The sequence below is a fragment of the Patella vulgata genome, chromosome 2, assembly GCF_932274485.2.
Source record: "Patella vulgata chromosome 2, xgPatVulg1.2, whole genome shotgun sequence".
Taxonomy (NCBI): domain Eukaryota; kingdom Metazoa; phylum Mollusca; class Gastropoda; family Patellidae; genus Patella; species Patella vulgata.
The window spans coordinates 63,624,309-63,647,498 of NC_065880.2; the positions used below are offsets into that span (position 1 = coordinate 63,624,309).

At 35.9% G+C, this 23,190-nt stretch overlaps 1 protein-coding gene across 1 annotated transcript; it reads right to left on the bottom strand.

Moving 5' to 3' along the window:
* Positions 1 to 10,755: 10,755 nt before the first annotated feature.
* On the bottom strand, positions 10,756 to 15,660 carry LOC126812595 (uncharacterized). Its single transcript, XM_056099177.1, has 3 exons — positions 15,647 to 15,660; positions 12,356 to 12,509; positions 10,756 to 10,920 (listed from the first exon to the last, which is right to left on the bottom strand). The coding sequence occupies exons 1-3, from the start codon at positions 15,658 to 15,660 to the stop codon at positions 10,756 to 10,758; spliced, it is 333 nt and encodes a 110-aa protein (XP_055955152.1).
* Between the last annotated feature and the right edge of the window lie 7,530 nt (positions 15,661 to 23,190).

Consider the following 23,190-nt stretch of genomic DNA (forward strand, 5'->3'; position numbering starts at 1 on the left):
CGAAAAAAGTAATAATATATGACAACTCCTGTTGACTGCCCGGACGATATAACTGCTGTGGGCGTATGTTTCATTGCCTGGCAACCTATCTTTATATTTATTTATTCACTCTCGTGCATGACGTAATGAGTTCTTACTATATATTTTATTGTTCTTTTAGAAACAAAATAAACTAAACCAATCGAAATAGCAGTATTAGGGAAAATGCATGACAAGGAAGCCTATTTATTTATTTTAAAAATATCTAGAATAGTTTGCTTTTTATCTGTCGGGTTATGAAAAAGGCGAGATTTTACATGTCCCCAATCAACCTCCATACAATTGTAAACAGCGCCATTTGTTACCAAAATGGGCTTAGAATTATGACACCTTTATCGCGTAACATTTGTGAAATGTCAAAATGTTAACAAAACTAAACAGACTACAATAAATTAAAAGTAATAATGGAAATAGAACAAAAAACAAATTCTAGCTGCAATTATTTAAAAAAATAAGTCATGGTTAGCACGTGCGCGCTGTATCATAAAGCCTGTCATTGAGTAGGGTCGCCTGTCCAACATCGTGTGTTTTCTCCGGGTCCTTCGGTTTCCTCCCACTGCTAAATACCCCTACACTCAAGCGATTTATTGAAATAAAATTAAACCATATGTTAGGCCCGAAATGACCTAGTTTGTGTCGAGTGGACGTTAAACCCCATTTCTCTCTCTCTCTCTCTAGAAGTTACAATTATTATCCAATTTAAAAAAACGTTTGAATATATCACCGTTACACCGTAATGTCTGTTGAATTCGATTTTCGTGAAAATCGGGCCAAAACTGCCGGATAAAATGGACGCCCCTCGTATGCGATTCGTGTAAACATCTGGTAAATCAAGGTTGTTGACCCTCTAGAGGTCACAATTTTGATCCAATTTCAATGAAACTTGAAATACATGTTTATAATCCAAAGATATTTGTTCCTTTCGATATTCGCGCATATCGATTCGTAACTTCCTGAATTATGGCCGTTGATTATATAAAAAAAATCACGTTTTAAGCTTGTGGTTCCTCTAGAGGTAACAATTTTTATCCAATTTAAAAAAAAACGTTTAAATATATCACTGTTACACCCTCTAGAGGTCACAATTATTATCCGATTTAAAAAAAACGTGTGGATATATCACCGTTACACCGTAATGATGGTTAAGTTTGAATTTCTTGATAATTGGACCAAAACTGGTGGACAAAATGGCCGCCCCTCGCTTTTTATACGCCCACATGGTCCGTCCGTCCATCGTCCACAATTTCTTGTGAACACTCTACAGACTACATTTATCAACCGATTGTTTTGAAATTGATATATGTTGTTTGCATTAGTGAGATGAAGAAGCCTATTTAATTTCAATGACTTCTGTTAATTTCTTCTGGAGTTATGGCCCTTGTTTCACTTTGTTGCACCTTGTGAACGCTCTAACGACAGAAGTTATCAACCGATCTGTATGAAATTTATATGCATCATTTAAATTAGTAAAACAAAGAAGCCTATTGAATTTCAGCAATTTCCGTTAATTACATCTAGAGTTATGGCCCTTGTTTCACTTCGTTGAATGTTGTGAACGCTCTAATGACAGAAGTTATCAACCGATCTGTATGAAATTGATATGCATCATTTAAATTAGTGAAATGAAGAAGCCTTTTGAATTTCAGCGATTTCCATTAATTTCTTCTGGAGTTATGGCCCTTGTTTCACTTTGTTGCACCTTGTGAACGCTCTAACGACTAAAGTTATCAACCGACCTGTATGAAATTTATATGCATCATTTAAATTAGTAAAACAAAGAAGCCTATTGAAGTTCAGCAGTTTCCGTTAATTACATCTAGAGTTATGGCCCTTGTTTCACTTTGTTGAATCTTGTGAACGCTCTAATGACAAAAGTTATTATCCGATCTGTATGAAATTTATATGTATCATTTAAATTAGTAAAACGAACAAGCCTAATGAGTTTCAGTTATCACCTAAATCACCTAAACGACTAAAGTTATCAACCGACCTGTATGAAATTTATATGCATCATTTAAATTAGTAAAACAAAGAAGCCTATTGAAGTTCAGCAGTTTCCGTTAATTACATCTAGAGTTATGGCCCTTGTTTCACTTTGTTGAATCTTGTGAACGCTCTAATGACAAAAGTTATTATCCGATCTGTATGAAATTTATATGTATCATTTAAATAAGTAAAACGAACAAGCCTAATGAGTTTCAGTTATCACCTAAATTAGTGAAATGAAGACAAACAAGCCTATTGAATGTCAGCAATTTCCATCAATTACGTCTAATGTTATGGCCCTTGATTTACTTTGTTGAACTTAAATTCCCCTAATTACCTACAAAAGAATAAATATGTGACAACCCTTGTCGACTGCACGGACAATTTAGCTGCTGTGGGCGTATGTTTTGTTGCCTGGCAACCTATCTTTGTTTAGATTGTTCTCTATCCATCTCTTGCAAAAAAAGGGGCGTATCCTGCCTGGCAGCCGCTGGTTTAACAACTAAAAGTATATTCCGCATTTATAAGAAATGCTTGATTGTGTATATCCTAAATTTTGTTCTCCCATCTACAGGTTGTTCATCGAGATTTGAAACCATCCAACATATTATATGCTGACGATTCTGGTTCTCCAGAAAGTTTACGAATCTGTGATTTTGGTTTTGCCAAGCAACTACGAGCAGAGAATGGATTATTAATGACACCATGTTACACAGCAAATTTTGTTGCTCCAGAGGTTAGCGTTTATCGTACTCCCACATACTGTTGTCCACAGTTTCTTTCACTCAAGGATGTAACGGTTCAAAAATTATTGAATCGGTTAACTGGTCTTTAAAAACCCAACTGCAACCGGTTAACCGATAAAAAATTTCTATTCAAATATTTGTTGCAACACAGGAAGATAATATATTTTTATACGCCCACATTTTCATGTGGACGTATATTGTCGTTGCCCCTGTCCGTCTGTCCACAATTGTTTGTGAACAGTCTACAGGTCACAATTTTTATCCGATTTCAATGAAACTTGAAATATAGGTTTATCACCCTAAGATCTCGGTTCCTTTCGATATTCACGCATATCGGACCATAATTTCCTGAATTGTGGCTTCTGATTGCACTAAAAATCACGTTTTTAGCTTGTAGGCCCTATAGAGGTCATAATTGTTATCCGATTTCAATAGGTTTATCACCCTAAGATCTCGGTTCCTTTCGAGATTGGCATGTATCGGACTGTAACTTCATGGATTATGGCCCCTGATTGTACAAAAAATCACGTTTTTAGCTTGTGAACACTGTAGAGGTCACAATTTGTATCCGATTTTGTTGAAACTTGAAATGTATGCTTATAACCCAAATATCTCGGTTCCTTTCGATATTCGTGCATATCGGAACGTAACTTCCTGAATTATGGCCCCTGCTTGTACTAAAAATCGTGTTTTTTGGCTTGTGGACCCTATAGAGGTCATAATTTTTATCCGATTTAAAAAACCGTGTTGTTATATCACCCTTACACCCTAAGGACGGTTGAGTTCAAATTTCGTGAAAATCGGCCCAAAATAAACAGACAAAATGGCCGCCGTTCATTCTCAAATAGCGTAAAAATATGGTATATCAAGGTTGTGGACCCTATAGAGGTCACAATTTTTATCCGATTTTGTTGAAACTTGAAATGTAACTTTATAACCCAAAGATCTTGGTTCCTTTCGATATTCACGCATATCGGATTGTAACTTCCTGAATTATGGCCCCTGATTGTACGAAAAATCACGTTTTTAGCTTGTGGACCCTATAGAGGTCATAATTATATCCGGTTTAAAAAAACGTATTATTATATCACCGTTACACCCTAAGGACGGCTCAGTTCGAATTTCGTGAAAATCGGCCCAAAATTGACAGACAAAATGGCCGCTGTTCGTTCTCAAATAGCGTAAAAATATGGTATATCAAGGTTGTGGACCCTATAGAGGTCACAATTTTTATCCGATTTTGTTGAAACTTGAAATGTAAGTTTATAACTCAAAGATCTTGGTTCCTTTCGATATTCACGCATGTCGAATTGTTATTTCCTGAATTATGGCCCTTGATTGTAGGAAAAATCACTTTCTTCTTAGCTTGTTCTCTATCCATCTCTCGAAAATGTGGGCGTATCCTGCCTGGCAGCCGCTGGTTATACATGCTTTGCAGTAAGTGCTAATAATAACGTAACGTATACAAATCTTCGGGCGGGAATTAAAGGACGTTAATTTACCGTGTTATGTATATTACAAATGACATGTGCTATATAAAGTATTTATATGGTCTTTAGTCAAAGAAAACATTGTTGTGGCTACCATTCCTGGTTTTGAAGGTCCGATATGATATGAAAACGAATATCGGTTTGTAGTTTTTTTAACCGTTTCACCAGTGCAACCGAATCGTGACCGGTTAATCGAGTAGCCATATACATCCTTAATTATTAGAAAATAAAGTCTACGATCTTTTCAATGAATCTTGAAATATAGGTTTATCACCTTAGATCTCGGTTCGTTTCGATATTGGCATGTCTCAGACTGTAACTTCATGGATTATAGCCCCTAATTGTACGAAAAATCACGTTTTTAGCTTGTGAACATTGTAGAGCTCCACAAGTTGTGGACGCTCTAGAGGCTAAAGTTAATATCCGATTGACTTTAAATTTATATACAGTGTTTAAGGCCATGAAACGAAGAAGCCTATTGATTTTCAGCGATTTCCGATAATTACTGTCAGAGTTATGGCCCTTGATCCCTTCAAAAAATCTTGTGGACGCTCTAGAGGCTAAAGAAAATATCCGATTGACTTTAAATTTATACACAGTGTTTAAGGTCATAAAGCGAAGAAGCTTATTGATTTTCAGCGATTTTTGATAATTACTGCCAGAGTTATGGCCATTGATCACTTTGAAAATTCTTGTGGATGCTCTAGAGCCTAAAGTTCATATCCGATTGACTTTAAATTGAAGACCATGTTGAAGACCATGAGACGAAGAAACCTAGAGATTTTCAGCGATTTCCGATTATTTTTGCCAGAGTTATGGCCCTTGATCTCTTTGAAAAATCTTGTGGATGCTCTAGAGGCTAAAGTTAATATCCGATTGACTTTAAATTTATACACGGTGTTTAAGGTCTTGAGACGAACAAGTATATTGATTTTCAAAGAATCTTTATGTCTTGAACGGCTAAATCCATCATGTTAAAAGTTTTGTATACTAAACGTTAGCATGGAGCAGAACTTTATAAAAACCAAACAAATTCTAATGGTTTTCTGATAATTACTTAAACATGCATTATGCTTATTAACTTATCCAGACCATCATAAACTCTCGATGTCAAGGCTAGCCTTCGATGTTGGCTGGATTAGATTCCTATATGCCGCTAACGGCTATTGATAATTAAATCAATAAAAGTGGATAATCGAGACTATGCAGTTTATATTAATGATTTTAGTAATGATGACCAAGACTATGCAAAAATTTCACCCGCTTCTTTCTCGGCTCATAGTGGATCAATTTGACTGAAATTTTCAGCAAATTACCTTTACAATATCTAGTTTTTAACTATTATAGCGAGAACTGCCATCTCTTTATCTTATCTCCCATAATGTATCTTTAATGAGTTGTTACTCTTAATCAGATTTTAATGTATTATAAATGTTTCATTAGCGAAAAAAGTAAAAATATGTGACAACTCTTGTTGACTGCCCGGACGATATAGCTGAGGTGGGCGTATGTTTCGTTGCCTGGCAACCTATCTTTAGATGTTCCTGTAATGGCACTGACAGCAACTGCGTCACCCTTAAAAAGAAAACACATTATGAAAAGTCTTTGTTTACATTCGAATTGTGACATGATCATTGATTCCCCTGATCGCAGTAATATTAAAATATCAGTTGTTAAAAGTTCCAGTGTAGCTAAATCTCAACAATATTTTAATAAAATAATAGAAGATCTTAGCCGGCAGAAACAATCCTATCCAAGAACTGTAATATTCTGTGCCTTACTGAACGATTGCTCCAAATTGTACTTCTGTTTTGCAGAAAAGTTTGGTCCCCATTGTCAAATGTTTACAATGTTTCATAGTGAATCTAAAGTTGATATGAAGGAATACATCCGAAAAGACATGAATTTAGAGCAAGGTTTTATTCACGTGTTGATATGCACACACATTTATTGGTGTCTATTTAAATGATGACTTGTCATTTTCGTCTACTTCAAAGAAACCGCAGTAGGATCAAAGGGTCCGATTTTGTGGGATAAGTCTAGTTGTAGTAGAAACGTATATCGTACGATATACGACTTTAAATCTCTCCACTAGATAATTCTTTTTGTGAAAAAAACCCAAAAAAACGTTACAATAGACATAGTGTTTTATTTATTTCTTGTGATGATACCGGTAATTAAAAATAACTGGAAACGATATGGATTTATTTTTTACTTACAAACACGGTAAGCATTTCTTTCGTTGTATTTTATTACTTGATGATAAACATGTGGTAGTAAATATTTCAACTCTTTACACATGCTGTTTAACTAAATAATTATAATATAATGAAATTACGGTCAATATTCACAATAATCCACGGCCGATATACCGAAGTTGTAACTGATGATCGTTACATTTTATTTAACAAACATCGTGGGATTGTTAGGAATGCTAATTATAATTTTTTTTTTTTTTATCGCAGGAATATCTACGACCGATTACGGAATTTACTGTCTCATTATTATTATTGTCGACCATTTATCAATGATGTAGCTTATTGCTTATTCGCCCCCATAATTGTCGATCGTTAATACATGTATCTTTTTCAAAAAAACACATGCTATAATATTCAGGCGACTGGTTTATATCATGCTGTATTTTTTAGACGACTATCGATTTCCCGAAAATTGAACCGGTTTGTAGGTAAAACCGAACCGACCCTGACTTAACCAACTAATCGTCACACCCCTAATTTATATGCATTATTTAAATTAGTAAAGCGAAAAAGCCTGTCAAATTCAACAATTTCTGTAGATTACTTCCAGAGTTGAGACCCTTGTTTCAGTCTGTAGAACCTTGTGAACCTTCAAACGACAAAATTTATAATCTGATCTGTATGGAACTGTCTTGTAAAGGCCCCCAATTACCTAAAAAGGAATGAATATGCGACAACCCTTGTCGACCACTCTGAAAATTTAGCTACTGTAGGCGTATGTTTTGTTGCCTGGCAACCTATCTTTTATTGACTTAAAACATATGACACTACACATATTTAGGAGGTTTCACATCTTCTCACGTTTCTATTACCTGTAATGACAAATGTGGGGAACTGATATAAAAGCTAAATGATGAATGCCTATCACAAATTTATATTAACAATTAAACATTCTTTCTATTATAGTCTTCAGGATAATAATAGTCATTAAACTGACCATTACTATCACAGCTTCTAAGTAATCTTATAATGGCCACCATCATTTCAGCTTATCCATAACAATCCTTTATAATGTTCTAGCAATTCATATACACATACCCTCATATGCCCTGGACTGAATAGCCTATTACACTGAGAAGTACTAAAGGTGAGATTTGTACGTTTACAGTATAGTTTTCTCGCGTTTTAGTAAATTTCTACAAATATCGGTAAAATTCTAATTATCGCAACAAATCTAATACGAAGAGGCTAAAATCTGTAGGTACGGTGTGTTAATTAACAGAGGTGAGAAATTGACTGAAAGGTGATATAATTATTGCTAGGGGTGAAAATCTCGGCGACGGTGTGTTTTCTGTACCGGTGTGTTAATTAACGAACGGGTTAAAAACGACTGACACGGTGTGTATTCTTTGTTTGGTGAGTTTTCTCGAAAGCGTGTTATAACTGCAGCAAAGGTGATTTATCAAGGACCAGCAGGCTTTATCTGACGCGTAGGTGTTAAATCTAATTTACCGTTTGATTTTTTGTTCGACCGTGTTTTACGCAGATCGGTCTTTGTTAAGTGTAGGTCTTTATACATGGATTTATACGTGGGATAGGTACGTATATCCTTTCTTATACGTATTTCATTTCTTGATGAATACTACGTGTTTTGTACTTCGTACCATAGTCGGACTGCAGTTATTTATATATTTGATCTTTTTTGTGGGTTTAATTTGTTTACAAATTGTCGTGCGTACCACTATATAAATGCTCGTATCTTAAAATTGATCACACGCTGTACCGTTATTTCCCGATATCATAACCAACCCCAATTTGATTATCCGATATATTCTAATCGCCATTGTTATCAGATTAACGAATCTTGTTTCGAAAACAAGTTTATAAATGTAAAATTGCACAATTAATGAAAATCTATAAGTTTTCGTCACTGCTATATTTACTACGCGTTGGCGTATTAATATTTTAATGTATAGTTTCTTGCCTGGGTCATAGATAGGACTACCGAGAAAAGTAATTTCCTCACTATATATAACAAATGATAACTCACATATCAAAGTACAATGATGAAAATAGAGACATGCGCCCGCTTCCGCCCACGGTAATATTGCCCATTGTCGAACATTATTCAGATTCGATCGAACTCTGTGTATAACAAGCTCGTCTTTGAAAGAATAATACTGATATATGACCTAATATTGAGACGCTTGTTCATATAGCCGCTTGTTGTCCATTGTATGAAATAGCTTTATTAATTTACTCCACAGTATTAAGAAACCACGGGTTCTGTGTCGGTTCATGCACACTTTTCACACGGAACTTTTCTTTGATGTTGACAGGCACACACAGTTCGCTCTGCTCTTTGATGTTGAGCGGCGAGTTGTTTCTCGTGCTCGAATGTATCAGCTGATAAAGTTGGTTGGAATTGTTACAGTTTATTTCAATAAGTACAACAAAAAGGACAATTTTGTAATGTGGGTGAATACTGTGGTATATTCAATTTTGATCTTATTGCAATGGATAAATGTGTGGTTCACTTTTCGAGCATCTCATTTAAATAAAGCTTATTCTATTAACATAATATGTATATATTATATTCATTCCATTTTTTTTCTCATAGGAAATTTCGGTTAGTATCTGAAACGAAAAAAACTGTCCAAGTCATTATATTATGTTGTAATCAGAGAAATGTTCAAACAAAGAAATGAACTAGACAAGATAAAGAGTATAAGCAATACCATTATTTGTTGTCACATATTTTAATTGATTTCTAGCTTTATATACATATAATACGTTCGTTATTTGATACATGTATATTTGTTGCATTGTATTAATGTTCGTTTATTTGTTACATGTATATTTGTTGTATTGTATTTATGTAATTTTTGTAATTGTATGCTGCTCCTCGTGAGCGTTTTTATGCAATAAAATTTACTTACTTACTATTGATGTTTATATGCGTTCATAGTTAAATGTTTTAATTAAATCGTAACGTATGAATTGTGTGCTTTATTTTTCATCGAATTGGCAATTTTTATTAGCCAAGACATTCGCTGCTACACGCATATTTGCTCCAATAATGATAGTTTGTGGAATTTTATGGGGTTTTAAAAAGAAACATAATCAATGGGTGGAATTTAAGACTGGGCAGGGCGAAGACGGGGAAACGTTATCATGTTGTTATTCAAATTATTCAAAGACATATAAGGCCAAGAAATACGCGATGACATTGAAAAGAAGAAAATGCTTGTGCTACTATGCCGACATTATCACGGCGTACATGGACTAATGCTAAATCATAGGACTATGATAATTTGCTATTGCATATTAACAAAAAAAAAATCTTTGTGGAAAATTTAAAGTCTTTTCTAATAATATTAACAGATTATTTTTTGTTTGGTGGTTGTTCTTTTTGGATTTGTTAAATTATTTAATTATAATTTCTAATTATAATCACCAAATTGACACCAGAGCATGAACTATACGCTTCGCTGATCACCAACTTGTAACAACATTGACCTAGATGTTATATAACTGCTGCCAGACTTTATTAGGGGCAATAAATGGACACACAATTCCATTGTAACTGTATAATGTGTATTATAAACCAAAGGACAAATATCCAAATATGCGTAAATTATGAGGTGATCGGTAACACAATATAAAGCTGGCACATCCAAAGCGACTTACTAATGACTAATGAGCTTAGGTATACCAGCGAGGGTCGACTAAAGCTTAAGCCCCGCCCACGAGTGATCACCGGTGATCACGTGTTTACTTATCATTGTTTTAACTATTGAGTTGTACACTTGCCGATAAAATGTTTTATGTACATAAATGATTTTTATCGACTGACGTTGGGTGGAACCCATTCTCCCCCCCCCCCCCCCCCCAAGCACCCGACAAGTAAATAATAAGGCAAAGGATGATAGATGATATGAAAATGGTCATTTAATTATTCATAAATGACGAATAAAAAATACAATATATACAAAAGATAAACAACATAAACAATTAATGAATAAACAAACAAACATGCATAATATACCAAATTTTCAATCACATATTATAAGGATTGAAAAACAGCAAAAGAAATTATTTTCAAAACATTTTAATTAAAGTAACATTGCAACTCTATACAGCAATTGAATGAGACATAGATGGGGGTCATCGAAGATGAAACCGGCCAAGGTATGGCAGGCCGAATCTTCAGTCAAGGTCTGTTATACCCCCCATCCCGTATCATTAATTATTACTATGGCTGATGTAGGAAGAGCCCCCATGTGTCTACCTAACTTATAACTGAAGGACTGGTATGCGGATGTATTTTTTGTAAGCGTCTGAATTCCATCTTCCCATTCTCTGAATGGCTTCCATGGAATGGCCTCCAGAACAGGCCGCAGATGCTGCGCCGATTCGGAAACTATGTGCCTTGTATAAGTGTGTGTTAAGGCCTGCTGCCTTAAGTGACAGTTTGAGGTAATTAGTAAATTGAAGTTGAGATACCCCAGAGTGGTCTAGCCAAGCAAACAATGGGCCCTTAAATGATCCTCTGAGTTGCAGAAAAGTCCACAATGCAGTCACTGGACAGCAAGCGCTGAAATAAGCGTCCGGACACGGACAATGTCCGGGCGAATTGACCCCTTTTGACAGGCCAAATTGCCTTTCGTCCGGACATAATTGTCCGACCGTGTTTTTGTAAAACATTATGTCAAAAATATTTGAGTCGATCGCTATTTATTATTAGACTCGAAAGTCCAGAACCAAAAATATCAATGACCCGAGTCATAGTGAAAATGTTACTATTTATATCTCGGCCGCGTGCAGATAAAATCTTCAATAATTTTTAGAATCGACTCTTTTATGCTGGTTATATCAACGACCCGAGTCATAGTAAAAATATTACTATTTATACATGTATCTCTCTCGGCCACGTGAAGAAAAAATAATGAATAATATTGAGAATCGGCTCTTTTACACTGGTTATTCGAGTCTCGTAGCTAGCTTTGCGTTACTTTCGTATATGATTAGCTCTAAATCACACCTAACATGACATGTAATTATATAAATTATTAGTAATAAAAGTAATAATATTTTAAAATTAGTTTACAAGAAAATGTCCAAGTTGACTATGGATGTAATTAGGGACAGATTTTTTATACGAAAATATCTCACTTTGTTGGACACTTCCAATGTGAATGTAAATAGAAGAGCCGTGAAAACATGTCGAATAAAATAACTTCTTACTTTTCCCAACCCTCGGACACGGATATCCCGGCTAGTGGGACCGTTCCAGAAAATTCAAAGACTGGTACTGTGTCTTAATCTTATGTCTCTCATAAAGACACTTCTAAACGGGGGGCGTCGCCGTCACCAGTTGGAAAAATACAAAAACGAGCCGTAGAACTAGAAAAGTGGATCAAAAATGACTTGGCAGATTCTGAACCATTTACGACAACTCAAGATGTCTATTCTTTAGTTAAATTTGAATCTTAATCAGAGTTTTTAGGATTTAGTCCCCAGCCCCACCAAAGAGATTAATGACATTATTATATGAACTATAAAGTTGTATTCCATATACATATAAAAACTTAAAACTCCAGGTTGTATGTGAGTCATCAATTTATTTTATTAATAAATGTATGTATAATAATATATATAAACATAGTAAATTTCAACAGTTTTTTGGTTTAATATACTTTATAAAGTATTTGTCAGGCTGAAAATCTGAAATGTCCGGCCGAAAATCAGTTCAGCCTGACATGATGTCAGGCTGAACCTTAGCAGTTATTTCAAGGCTTGCTGGACAGAGCTGAGGAACTGTTCCTTTAGCGAGATGTAATGTTGGGATGAATTTGCCTGCACTATGTTTGAAGTTCTGTAGAGAAATGTCTACTGAGCCAGGTAACTTATCCGGTAACAATCGAAATTGAACATTTTCAAATTGTAGGACGTTTTTTCTGTTGTCCGCCGATGAGATTTCTCCAATGCGCAGAAACGCGTGAAATGCCAATAGATACATGGCTCTCAGCAGACATTTCTTAAAGTAACTAAAACCGAGTAGGTCCAAGGATTCTATGAGTTTTTTCAAAATGCATGGCGTTATTGGCAATCTGGCGTCTCTGGATGGTTTATTTTTTTAGAAAGCCTTGCTTAATTTTCTGCACGAGGAAGTGGTTAGCAAAACTTGGAAAACCTTTTATTTGGTTAAAGTAGTGGAGTACTGATAAGTACATAGCTACAGTGGAATATGCCCGTTTGATACTGTAGCAATGGGCAATGAAGGTTAAGATGTGGTCAATTCTGACCGGGAAGGATGAATCACCCGGAAAGTGGCCATTGATGAAGGCCAGATACATTTTCTTAACCTGTCCATACTGTCTCTTAATAAGGGAACCTTTGGTGATATCCTTTGTTTAGACTGGAAGGGTGCGGCATCTAAAAAGTAAGAGATTTGTAACTACTTAACCAATATATACGTTACAGTAACAGCAAGTGGGAATGCACGGATGTAGGACTGCGGTCCATTTCTGGGAATTGCGCGTGAAAGGAAACGAATTTTAGCCTAGATAACAGATATGCTGTGCCTTGAAAAGTATGTTAAATTTCAGTGTTTGCATTATGAATCTACGCAACAGTTTCATGATTTTTGTGTCTTTTGACGTTTTCTTATTCAATAAATGCACGACTGCTATGTTGTCACAGTGAAACAGAATGCATCTGTTGGTGAGTTGCGGTGCCCATATTTCTACTGCTAGGATGATTGGGAAGAGTTCACGAATTGTAATGTGTGTCGAATTGAAACTATCGTCCCATGATGTTGCAAACCATTGATTTTGAAATATACAGGCAAAGCCTATAAAACTAGCATCCGAATAAAGCTCTAATTTGTCTGAAGACAACCAAATGTCGGGCAGAAGAATCGCTTTACCATTAAATTCATTGGCAAATCGAGCCCATGCATCAATGTCAGCTAGTGCCTCTTTGTTAAGGCGTCTACGATGAAAAGATTTCCTGAGCCCCATGGTCAGGTTGATAATCCTACGTAGGAATATTCGTCCCGGCACAATAACTTGGCAGGTAAAATAAAGGAACCCAATCAAAGATTGTAATTCTTTAAGTGTGGTCCGTCTTTTATTTTGAAAATGTAATAACAGCTGCCTTAATTTGTTAAGTTTATCTGTTGGGAGACGGATTTCCATGGCTAGTGTATCAATTTCATTGCCCAGAAATTGAATGGTCGTGCATGGCCTTACTGTTTTGTCTGGGTGAAGAGGCACGCCCAAGTCCCTACAGATCTTAACAAAACTATTAAGGCTCTTTTCACATGATTTAGAGGTGGGAGGACCGAGGAAAAGAAAGTCATCAATAATATGTCTGCATTTAGTAGGTTTAAATTTATTCTCCATGATCCAATGAAGGGCGTGACTAAATTTCTCAAATAAGTTACATGAATAACTGAGGCCAAATGGTAAGGTTTTGTCATAATAGTATTTGTTTTCAAACGTAAATCCCAGTAGGTAGAAATATGCTGGATGTATGGGAATTATTTTAAACGCGTTTTGTATGTATGTTTTTGCCATTAAGGTACCCATACCCATGGACCGTATGATTCGTAATGCATTATCAATAGTTTGATATGTGACACTTGAGTCAGCTCTTGAAATAAGAGTCATTAACCGATGTGCCACCGGGAAATGATAAGTGATGGATCATCCTAAATTCGCCAGCTGTGTGTTTAGGCACGAGCCCTAAAGGCGAACTGCAGAAATTAGGAAAGGGTTTTTGATTAAATGGGCCTGCGACTCGTCCGGCCAAGATTTCGTTCATAATTTTTTGTTTAGCAAAATGCTGATCTAAGGATAAGGACTTTAAGTTTTTACAAGTTTGTGTTGGTGTGATCTTATATGATGGAATGGTAAAACCAAAACGGAAGCCATCGATCAAGAATTTTTTGGCATCATAATTATAGCCGTATAACCAAAAATCTAGGAATGAAGCATTCACCGGAGTGCAAATGTCTAAGTGCGGTCATTTGTTGGAAGATTTTGTGAATGGCCTGCTATCTCTAGAATACTGCAGCTGGTTATTTCTCGTATGAGCGTTATTAGGTTTAGTACATACGTATTTGTGATGTTGGCCTCTGCAGTTTTGGCATATGTGGGGAAAAGAGCAAGATGCACCCCTGGCACATGCTCCTTTGTTGTTATTAAAAGCAAAGCAGAATTTAAATTTAGGTGTATCTGAACTTAAGTGATTGTTGTTAAAACCTGACTGTGTTTTAAATTTGAGACCAGTGGCCAGGGCTTCCTGGTAAAGTTCCATGTTAACCATATCCATTGGTTTAAGTGAGGGGTTTAATTCTCTCCATAGGCGGAACGATCTATCGTAATTGATGGCTGCAGCCTCACAAGATTGTTTTGCCAGCCTCTGTATGTCTAAGACATATTTCATCAATTGTACAGCCTCATGTGGGAATTGTTGACAAAAAATCCCTACAAACATGTGGAAGGCAGTCAGCCATTGGCTTAATAAATAATCATGCAGCACCACACTCTAGTGTCCTAATGGTTTACATTTCTTCATTGCCAATAATACCGCCCCGCGTAAATTTCTAATATAAGGTTGATAGCCGTATGCCTTGGATAAATGGACGCCGTCGGAAAACACCGGTTTAGGGGAGTTATTAATCCCACTAAAACACCAAAAATTAATCATGTCTTTGTTCTTTAAATGTTCTTTTAGTGCACTGTTGGCTTCTTTTACTCGTGTATTATAATCCACAATCGTGCAGTTCCTTGTCTTGGTTCTGTTAAACAATGATCCTATTGTCACACTCTTTATATTATATCGCTTTCTAAGAGTCTCTGCGTACACGATTAATTTAAACATTATTAATTCGGTGTTATCCTCGGCACTATCAAGGTCGTTTCCTCCTAAATGAAGTATCAGATGACTTGGTTTTTCGGAACGAACTTTCAACTCGAATTTATGTACGTGTTTAGATTTGAGAATAGAACCGCCAGAAACACCAAGTAAACATAACTTGAAACAGCTTTTCTTTAAGTTTAAATTGGTCCATTGTGTGTTCTTTTGAATAAAGCTGTCCAATCTTGCGATGTGCGAAGCTCCAAGAATAAGAGTTTTTTCTTGCATTTCAAGATGGCGGTCTAAGTAGGTCACCGACAGGGTGGGTACCATAGGAGAACTTGGAACTGTGCTATTAGAATTAACACTAACTAAGTCATTTACTGGAGCTTCTATACTAAATTTAAAACTTACTCATTTACCACCGGGTTTCCCAAATTAACGATCCAAGACTTTCTCCAAGAATTTTAAACAAATATCCAAATATGCGTAAATTATGAGGTGATCGGTAACACAATATAAAGCTGGCACATCCAAAGCGACTTACTATAATGACTAATGAGCTTAGGTATACCAGCGAGGGTCGACTAAAGCTTATATAAGCCCCGCCCACGAGTGATCACCGGTGATCACGTGTTTACTTATCATTGTTTTAACTATTGAGTTATACACTTGCCGATAAAATGTTTTATGTACATAAATGATTTTTATAGATTTCAGAACAGAACAATAATATTCCAAATACATTCACTGTCTTGTTATATGATGACTTTGGTTTAATAAAATTTAAAATTAGTCATGACTCTGTAAGTTAATAACGATGTGTTGTGTATCCTATTTAAAAACTAATTTGTCAGCGACACAAACGCCTCAATGGATTATGTACATAAGCTATAGATATTTTAATTACATCAAAGGTGTATTAGAAATTACTGTTGATCTGAAATAGTTTCTTTTTAAAAAATATAGAATAATAAATAGCCAGAAATATTGAAAATGAAGCTATATAGGTTTAAAACTATGACTTTAAAATATAGTGAATATGTCGAAATGGGTAACTGCAGCAAATAAATTAGTATTGCCTAATTATATAAATATATTCCTATAAAGGTAGTGGCCTAATTCTTTCACGCAATTTTACATGTCGATGTGAATAGAATACATAACAAATATAGTGAAATTTACTGAAATATACATGACAAACCATCTCTTTATGCAAAAACTTTGGTGTGCATCATTATTTTGTTTTATGAGTTATCACATTGTTAATGCCCCACGCCCCCTTTATGTTTATAACATTTTCTCTGATTGTAACAGCTTTAAGTGACTTCTCGATATCATTCAAAATAACAAGTCTTTGCTCTGCAAAAGGAGATCAAACAGTTATAAATGGGATTTAGACAAAAGGGAAACATATTTACGCATATACTTGAAGACTTTCTGTTTCAAATCTACTTTGTATTATTCATCCGTTTTATGTGATTTATTTTTGGTATATACGGACACATATTTAATATTCAATATTGTTCATACTGTATTAACAGGCCTTTAACAAATACATGTAGATCATGCTATAACCCGATTCTAAACCCGTATCCATGATTTGTTTTACTTCAAGTTTTTAGATTTCGAAGCGCACACAATTAAGCAGAATTGGCAGTAAAAAAAAATAAAAAATTACTACAGCTTATTATGAAAATCGTTTCAAATAAAGCGACCGAAATAAAAAAAAAAAAGACACCAAAGTGATTTCCAAAGGCGATTGCATGCTTTTAGAATAGAACAAGCTAGGCGACACATGTAGCCGTGCCTAGTCTGTGCAACGGATGCGGGACCGAGAGTTAGATTTCTTTACGTTTGACTAATTGTTCAAGAAGGGTCATCTAAGCTGTTGAAAGAAGGGAACCAAACATACCCTAATGCGAATATATCGGGAAGACGTCATGTAAATTTGCGAAAAGCTGTTTTGTATGAATATATGATTACAATATAATGGCTGCTTCGAAAACAGATTGGTTAATCTGATAACAATGGCGATTAGAATATATCGGATAATCAAATTGGGGTTGGTTATGATATCGGGAAATAACGGTACAGCGTGTGATCAATTTTAAGATACGAGCATTTATATAGTGGTACGCACGACAATTTGTAAACAAATTAAACCCACAAAAAAGATCAAATATATAAATAATATGTATAAGAAAGGATATACGTACCTATCCCACGTATAAATCCATGTATAAAGACCTACACTTAACAAAGACCGATCTGCGTAAAACATGGTCGAACAAAAAATCGCACGGCAAATTAGATTTAACACCTACGCGTCAGATAAAGCTTGCTGGTCCTTGATAAATCACCTTTGCTGCAGTTATAACATGCTTTCGAGAAAACTCACCAAACAAAGAATACACACCGTGTCAGTCGTTTTTAACCTGTTCATTAATTAACACACCGGTACAGAAAACACACCGTCGCCGAGATTTTCACCCCTAGCGATAATTATATCACCTTTCAGTCAATTTCTCACCCCTGTTAATTAACACACCGTACCTACAGATTTTAGCCTCTTCGTATTAGATTTGTTGCGATAATTAGAATTTTACCGATATTTGTAGAAATTTACTAAAACGTGAGAAAACTATACTGTAAACGTACAAATCTCACCTTTACTACTTATCAGTGTTACGAAGTATATTTCTAGAAGGAACTAGGGTATTTTCTGAACTTTCCAATATGTTTAGTTGTAAGGTTTCCGAAGGTACAGCCATATGTTGTGATGCCTATAAAACACACTAAAAGAATAACTAATCTGACAAATACATAGACAGAGATACATTAATTAAACAAAATTTGACTCAATAGTCGGTTTAAATGTTGGATATTTCAGGCTTCCCACAAGTAACCACTACTAGTGAAATATTCCATAACTTTTATTTTGGTCAATTCTAACAATTCTAATAATAAGCACATTGCTTTCTTTGAATAAAGATATATTAACTTTTGGTTTTTTAACTTTTCTTGGGGTAGGTGATGACTTTACAAATCCACGTTTGCTCTGGTATGCTGGACTCTTGACTGAAATTTGAACAGATCAATATATGTGCTGTAAGTAGATGAATAATACCACGACCTTTAACATTGACCACGCCAATTGACATCCTTTCGGACACGGGCCCTCTGCGTTTGACCGTTTTTTGACCGAGCAGTGTGCGACAGGACCAAGGTAAACGTCCATGGTTCAAGCCAAGATGATGGCCTTTGAAAATGGTTACGGGTTCAAGGTCGTAAGTCAAGGTCAAATGTCTCAAAACTGACTTTGAAAAGTTTGTGTTCAGTTTTCTGTAACATGACCATGACCCACGACTTTATCTTTTTTCTGAAGGACGTCGTCTCTGCTTTCACCTCGAACATTAACTTTGATAATACAGCAAGAAATAGGGGCGCAGCACTTATAAGTGCCAAGGCCCCGAGATGGATGGGAAGTTTGGACTCAAGGTCAAGATCACGGTTGGTTAGCGTTGACTAGTCGAGGTCACCACGACCTTTCATATTGACCGCGCCCATTGACTTTCTTTCGAACACGGGCCCTCTGCATTTGACTGTTTTCTGGCCGAGCAGTATGCGACAGGGCCAAGGTAAACGACGATGGTTCAAGCCAAGATGATGGCCTTTTAAAATGGTTACGGGGTCAAGGTCGTAAGTCAAGGTCAAATGTCCCAAAACTGACTTTGAAAAGTCTGAGTTCAGTTTTCTGTAACATGACCTTGACCCACGACTTTAGCCCATATACCTTTTCTGAAGGACGTCGTCTCTGCTTTCACCTTGAGCATTAACCATGATAATACAGTAAGAAATAGGGCCACGGCAAGCATAAACGCAAAGGCCCAGAGATCAATGGGAGGTTTGGACTCACGGTCAAAGTCAAGGTCACGCTTTGTTAGCGTTGACTACTGGAGGTCACCACCACCTTTCATATTGACCGCGACCATTGACTTCCTTTCGAACACGAGCCCTCTGTGTTTGACCATTTTCTGACGAAGCAGTGTGCAACAGGGCCAAGGTAAACGTAGATGGTTCAAGCCACGATGATGGCCTTTTAAAATGGTAACGGGGTCAAGGTCAAATGTCCCAAAACTTAGTTTTAAAAGTTTGCGTTCAGTTGTCCCCAACATGACCTTGACCTACGACTTTGACCAAATCATCTTTTCTTAAGGGCATCTTCTCTGCTTTCACCCCGGACATTAACCTCGATAATACAGCAAGAAATAGGGGCGCAGCACTTATAAGTGCAAAGGTCCCGAACTTGATGGAAAATTTGAAGTCAGGGTCAGCGTCAAGGTCACGGCGATATTCACACGTAAAGGCCAATCCATCTGGTCAACGCCAAATAGAAATTGGTGGCTTAGCGCAAAATTTAAAATATACGAAAATTATTATTAAATTTTATGAACTGCAGTGTGTCGGAATCCGTCTTAGTGTCTTGTTATTCGAGTCTAAATCGTCAACAAAGAAAATGGTGACGAACGGATGAACTTCTCTTCCATTTGAAATTAAAAGGTCGGTAAAATAAAAAGTTATTGATCGATTCCTTAACATCCCCTGAAAATTTCAAGTCTCTACGACAACAGGAACTGTTAGAGGTACGAAAGTGCAATAGCGCCAGAAATATATAGGCTACCTATTACACACTCAAATCAAAAAGGGTCCAGGTATCACTCTCTGAAACGATGATTGGTCATAGAATTATTAGGCGTGAGTGAGATTTAATGAGTGAAAAGCTTGACGCTCCGATAAAAAAAATAAAAAGAAACATACCTGTTTCAGAGAATCCAATTTCGTCTCAATTGATTTGGTTACTGTTTGGATTTTTATCAATCATGCAAAGCAAATCCGGCAAATATAAGCTGACAAACTGTCACCAAGGGCAGCATAGGCATGGTAGCCAAGAACCTCTGTTAATTCACTGACTACTAAAACACTGGTGAAAATATTAAGCGTCGATATTTAACGCTCATAATTCCGCTACATATCCAGTAGAAGGAAACCCTTTGTTAATCAGCCATGATTTCCAGTAACCTTTTTTTTTTTTTTAAACCATATTTTTATTCAGGTTGACTGAATGGGATTGGGGAACAGGCTTAGCCTATGTAAAACCCCTCTCCCTTGAACTGATCAACCATGACATTGATCGAACCTTGAACTTTGCAACTCGATTTTCACATGTTGACATTTTAGCTAGAAGAGCGAGACTTGATAATCGTAACGATATTTTTAACGAAGGAATCTGATAGGATCACAAGCTGGGCTTATACCCAATCGAAATTAGTGCCAAAATATGCTGGGTATTACGTGAAGGGCTTGATAAGACGTACGTAGTTAAGGCGAGATCAAGCCTTCTATTGAAGATGAGGAGCGACAAGCATATGATTGGTCAAGACATTGAAACATAACAACTCTGCTTTTAATTGAGGTAGAATGTTTAAACTTGATGTAGATGTTCATTAGGTGAATGTCTTAACTGAGTTCAATGATTAACATTTTGAGCTAAAGCTAAGCAATTTCATTGGTTGATGCTTTGGGACAAGATAACCTTGATTCTGTCTGATGGAGAGTGATGGAACTTAGTGTATAGTTTGATTGCTCGATAATTAATTAATATGTGTCATCTATCTATTTATTTTTGGATTTCGGAGGGGGACATCAGCCTCACTGTTGGCTTGTTTAAATTAGTAAAGCAGAGAAGTCTTATCGCATTTGAAATATTTCCATTAATTATTTCTAGACTTATGGCCCTCGTTATCATCAGATCTGTAAATTGATATCAGTATTTTGTAAAATGCTCCCAAAACCTACAAAAGAACAAATACGTCGACTTCTCAGACGATTTAGTTGCTGTGGGCATAGGTTTCGTTTCCTGGCAACCAATCTTCTTTTTAATTAATTGATGGTTTCTGTAGGTATTAAAACGACAAGGCTATGATGCTGCATGTGATTTATGGAGTTTAGGTGTACTTTTATATACAATGTTAGCAGGGTAAGTAGAACAATAAATGTGACCCGATATGTCAAAATGAGTCGGAATGCGCATTGTCTAATTTTGAACTCGAGACAAAATAAGTGAAAATATTGATTTTGATCGAAATTGAGATTTTCACAAAAATGAGTCTTAAATATACTATCTATCGACACAAAAGATCAAAATAGCAAAAAAGATTTTAGAACACCTTTATTTGGACGTTTTGTAAAAGTACCATATTCTTAAATCTGTCCTATTTCTTAAAATTCTCAGCTTAATTTGTTATTTTTCTTTGCTCACAGCTGTCTGACCGGTCATTCCTTTTGCATAATAATTGGCATCGTTGTCAAATATGTCAAATATGACAAAAATATTGCTGATGAATTCATTTTGAACAGATACAATCGAGTTTTAAAACCCCTAAAAGATTTAAACAAACTCTGCTTGTTGCTATGCTGTCTACACAACTCCTTTGCTGATTGTCCCAGACACAGCGTGCAAAGCATTATGGTTATGTGGCTGGCTCGACCGGACGATAGATATTTGGTACCCCCAGATCAAGCAAAAAGGGTGAAACTGGGAAGTCCCCCCTGTCCACTCTTAAGACTAACTAGAAATCAGCTAGATTTCTTCAAGTTTAGGAATTTGACCTCAAAGATAATGGAAGTTTGTTGAAGAGAATCCTGTCATCAACTTCTCAAAGATAATAAATTGTCGCCCAATTATTATCTATTTAGATGGTGCAGTGTATAAGTGTCATATTACACTGCTCTATATTTAGAATATAAAAGCTAGATGATTTGGAGATCAGGTTCTATGGGATTTTCAATTGAAATTAAAATTAAAATTGAATAAGAGAATAAAAGAAAATAATCAAATTGAATGTAGAAATAAACAAATTTAATTATAATTTAATATAATAATTATATCATGAAAATAAAATTGATTCAAATATTACATAAAGTAATAATAAGCTTATTTAATTAGATGTAATATCTACAGCATCTTGTTTTAGCCAGGGCATACAAATATCAGGTTCTATGAGATTTTCAATTTAAATTGAATTAGAGAAAGTAATGAAATTAAATATAGAAGTAAACAAATTTAATAACAATTTAGTATTATAATAAAAACTAGCGGCTGCCAGGCAGGATATACCCACATTTCCAAGAGATGGATAGAGAGAGAGAAATGGGGTTTAACGTCCACTCGACACAAACTAGGTCATTTCGGGACTAACATATGGTTTAATTTTATTTACATAATTTGCTTGCGCGTAGGGGTCTTTAGCAGTGGGAGGAAACCGGAGAAAACCCACGAGGTTGGACAGGCGACCCTACTCCTTGCCACGTACAACCGGGGATTCGAAACCACGCCAGTCGACTCAATGACAGACTGTAAGATACAGCGCGCACACGCTAACCATTCAGCCATCCAACCCCCCAGAGATGGAAAGAGAACAAGCTAAAAAAAAACTCAATTTTTTTGTACAATCAGGGGCAATAATCAAGAAAGATATGGCCTGAAATGTGCAAATATCAAAAGGGACTGAGATCTTTGGGATATAAAGATATGTTTGAAGTTTCATCAAAATGGAATAAAAATCGTGACCTCTAGGGGGTCCACAACCTTTGTATTACACACACTATTTTACACAATTTTTGTACAAAGAGCGTCCATTTTGTCGGACAGTTTCATTTCGATTTTCCCGAAATTCGAATTCAAACCTTCATTATGGTGGAATGGTGATGTATTTAAACGGTTTTTAAAATCGGAAAACAAATTGTGACCTCTAGAGAATCCACAAGCTAAACATGTGATTTTTCAAACAATCAGAGGCT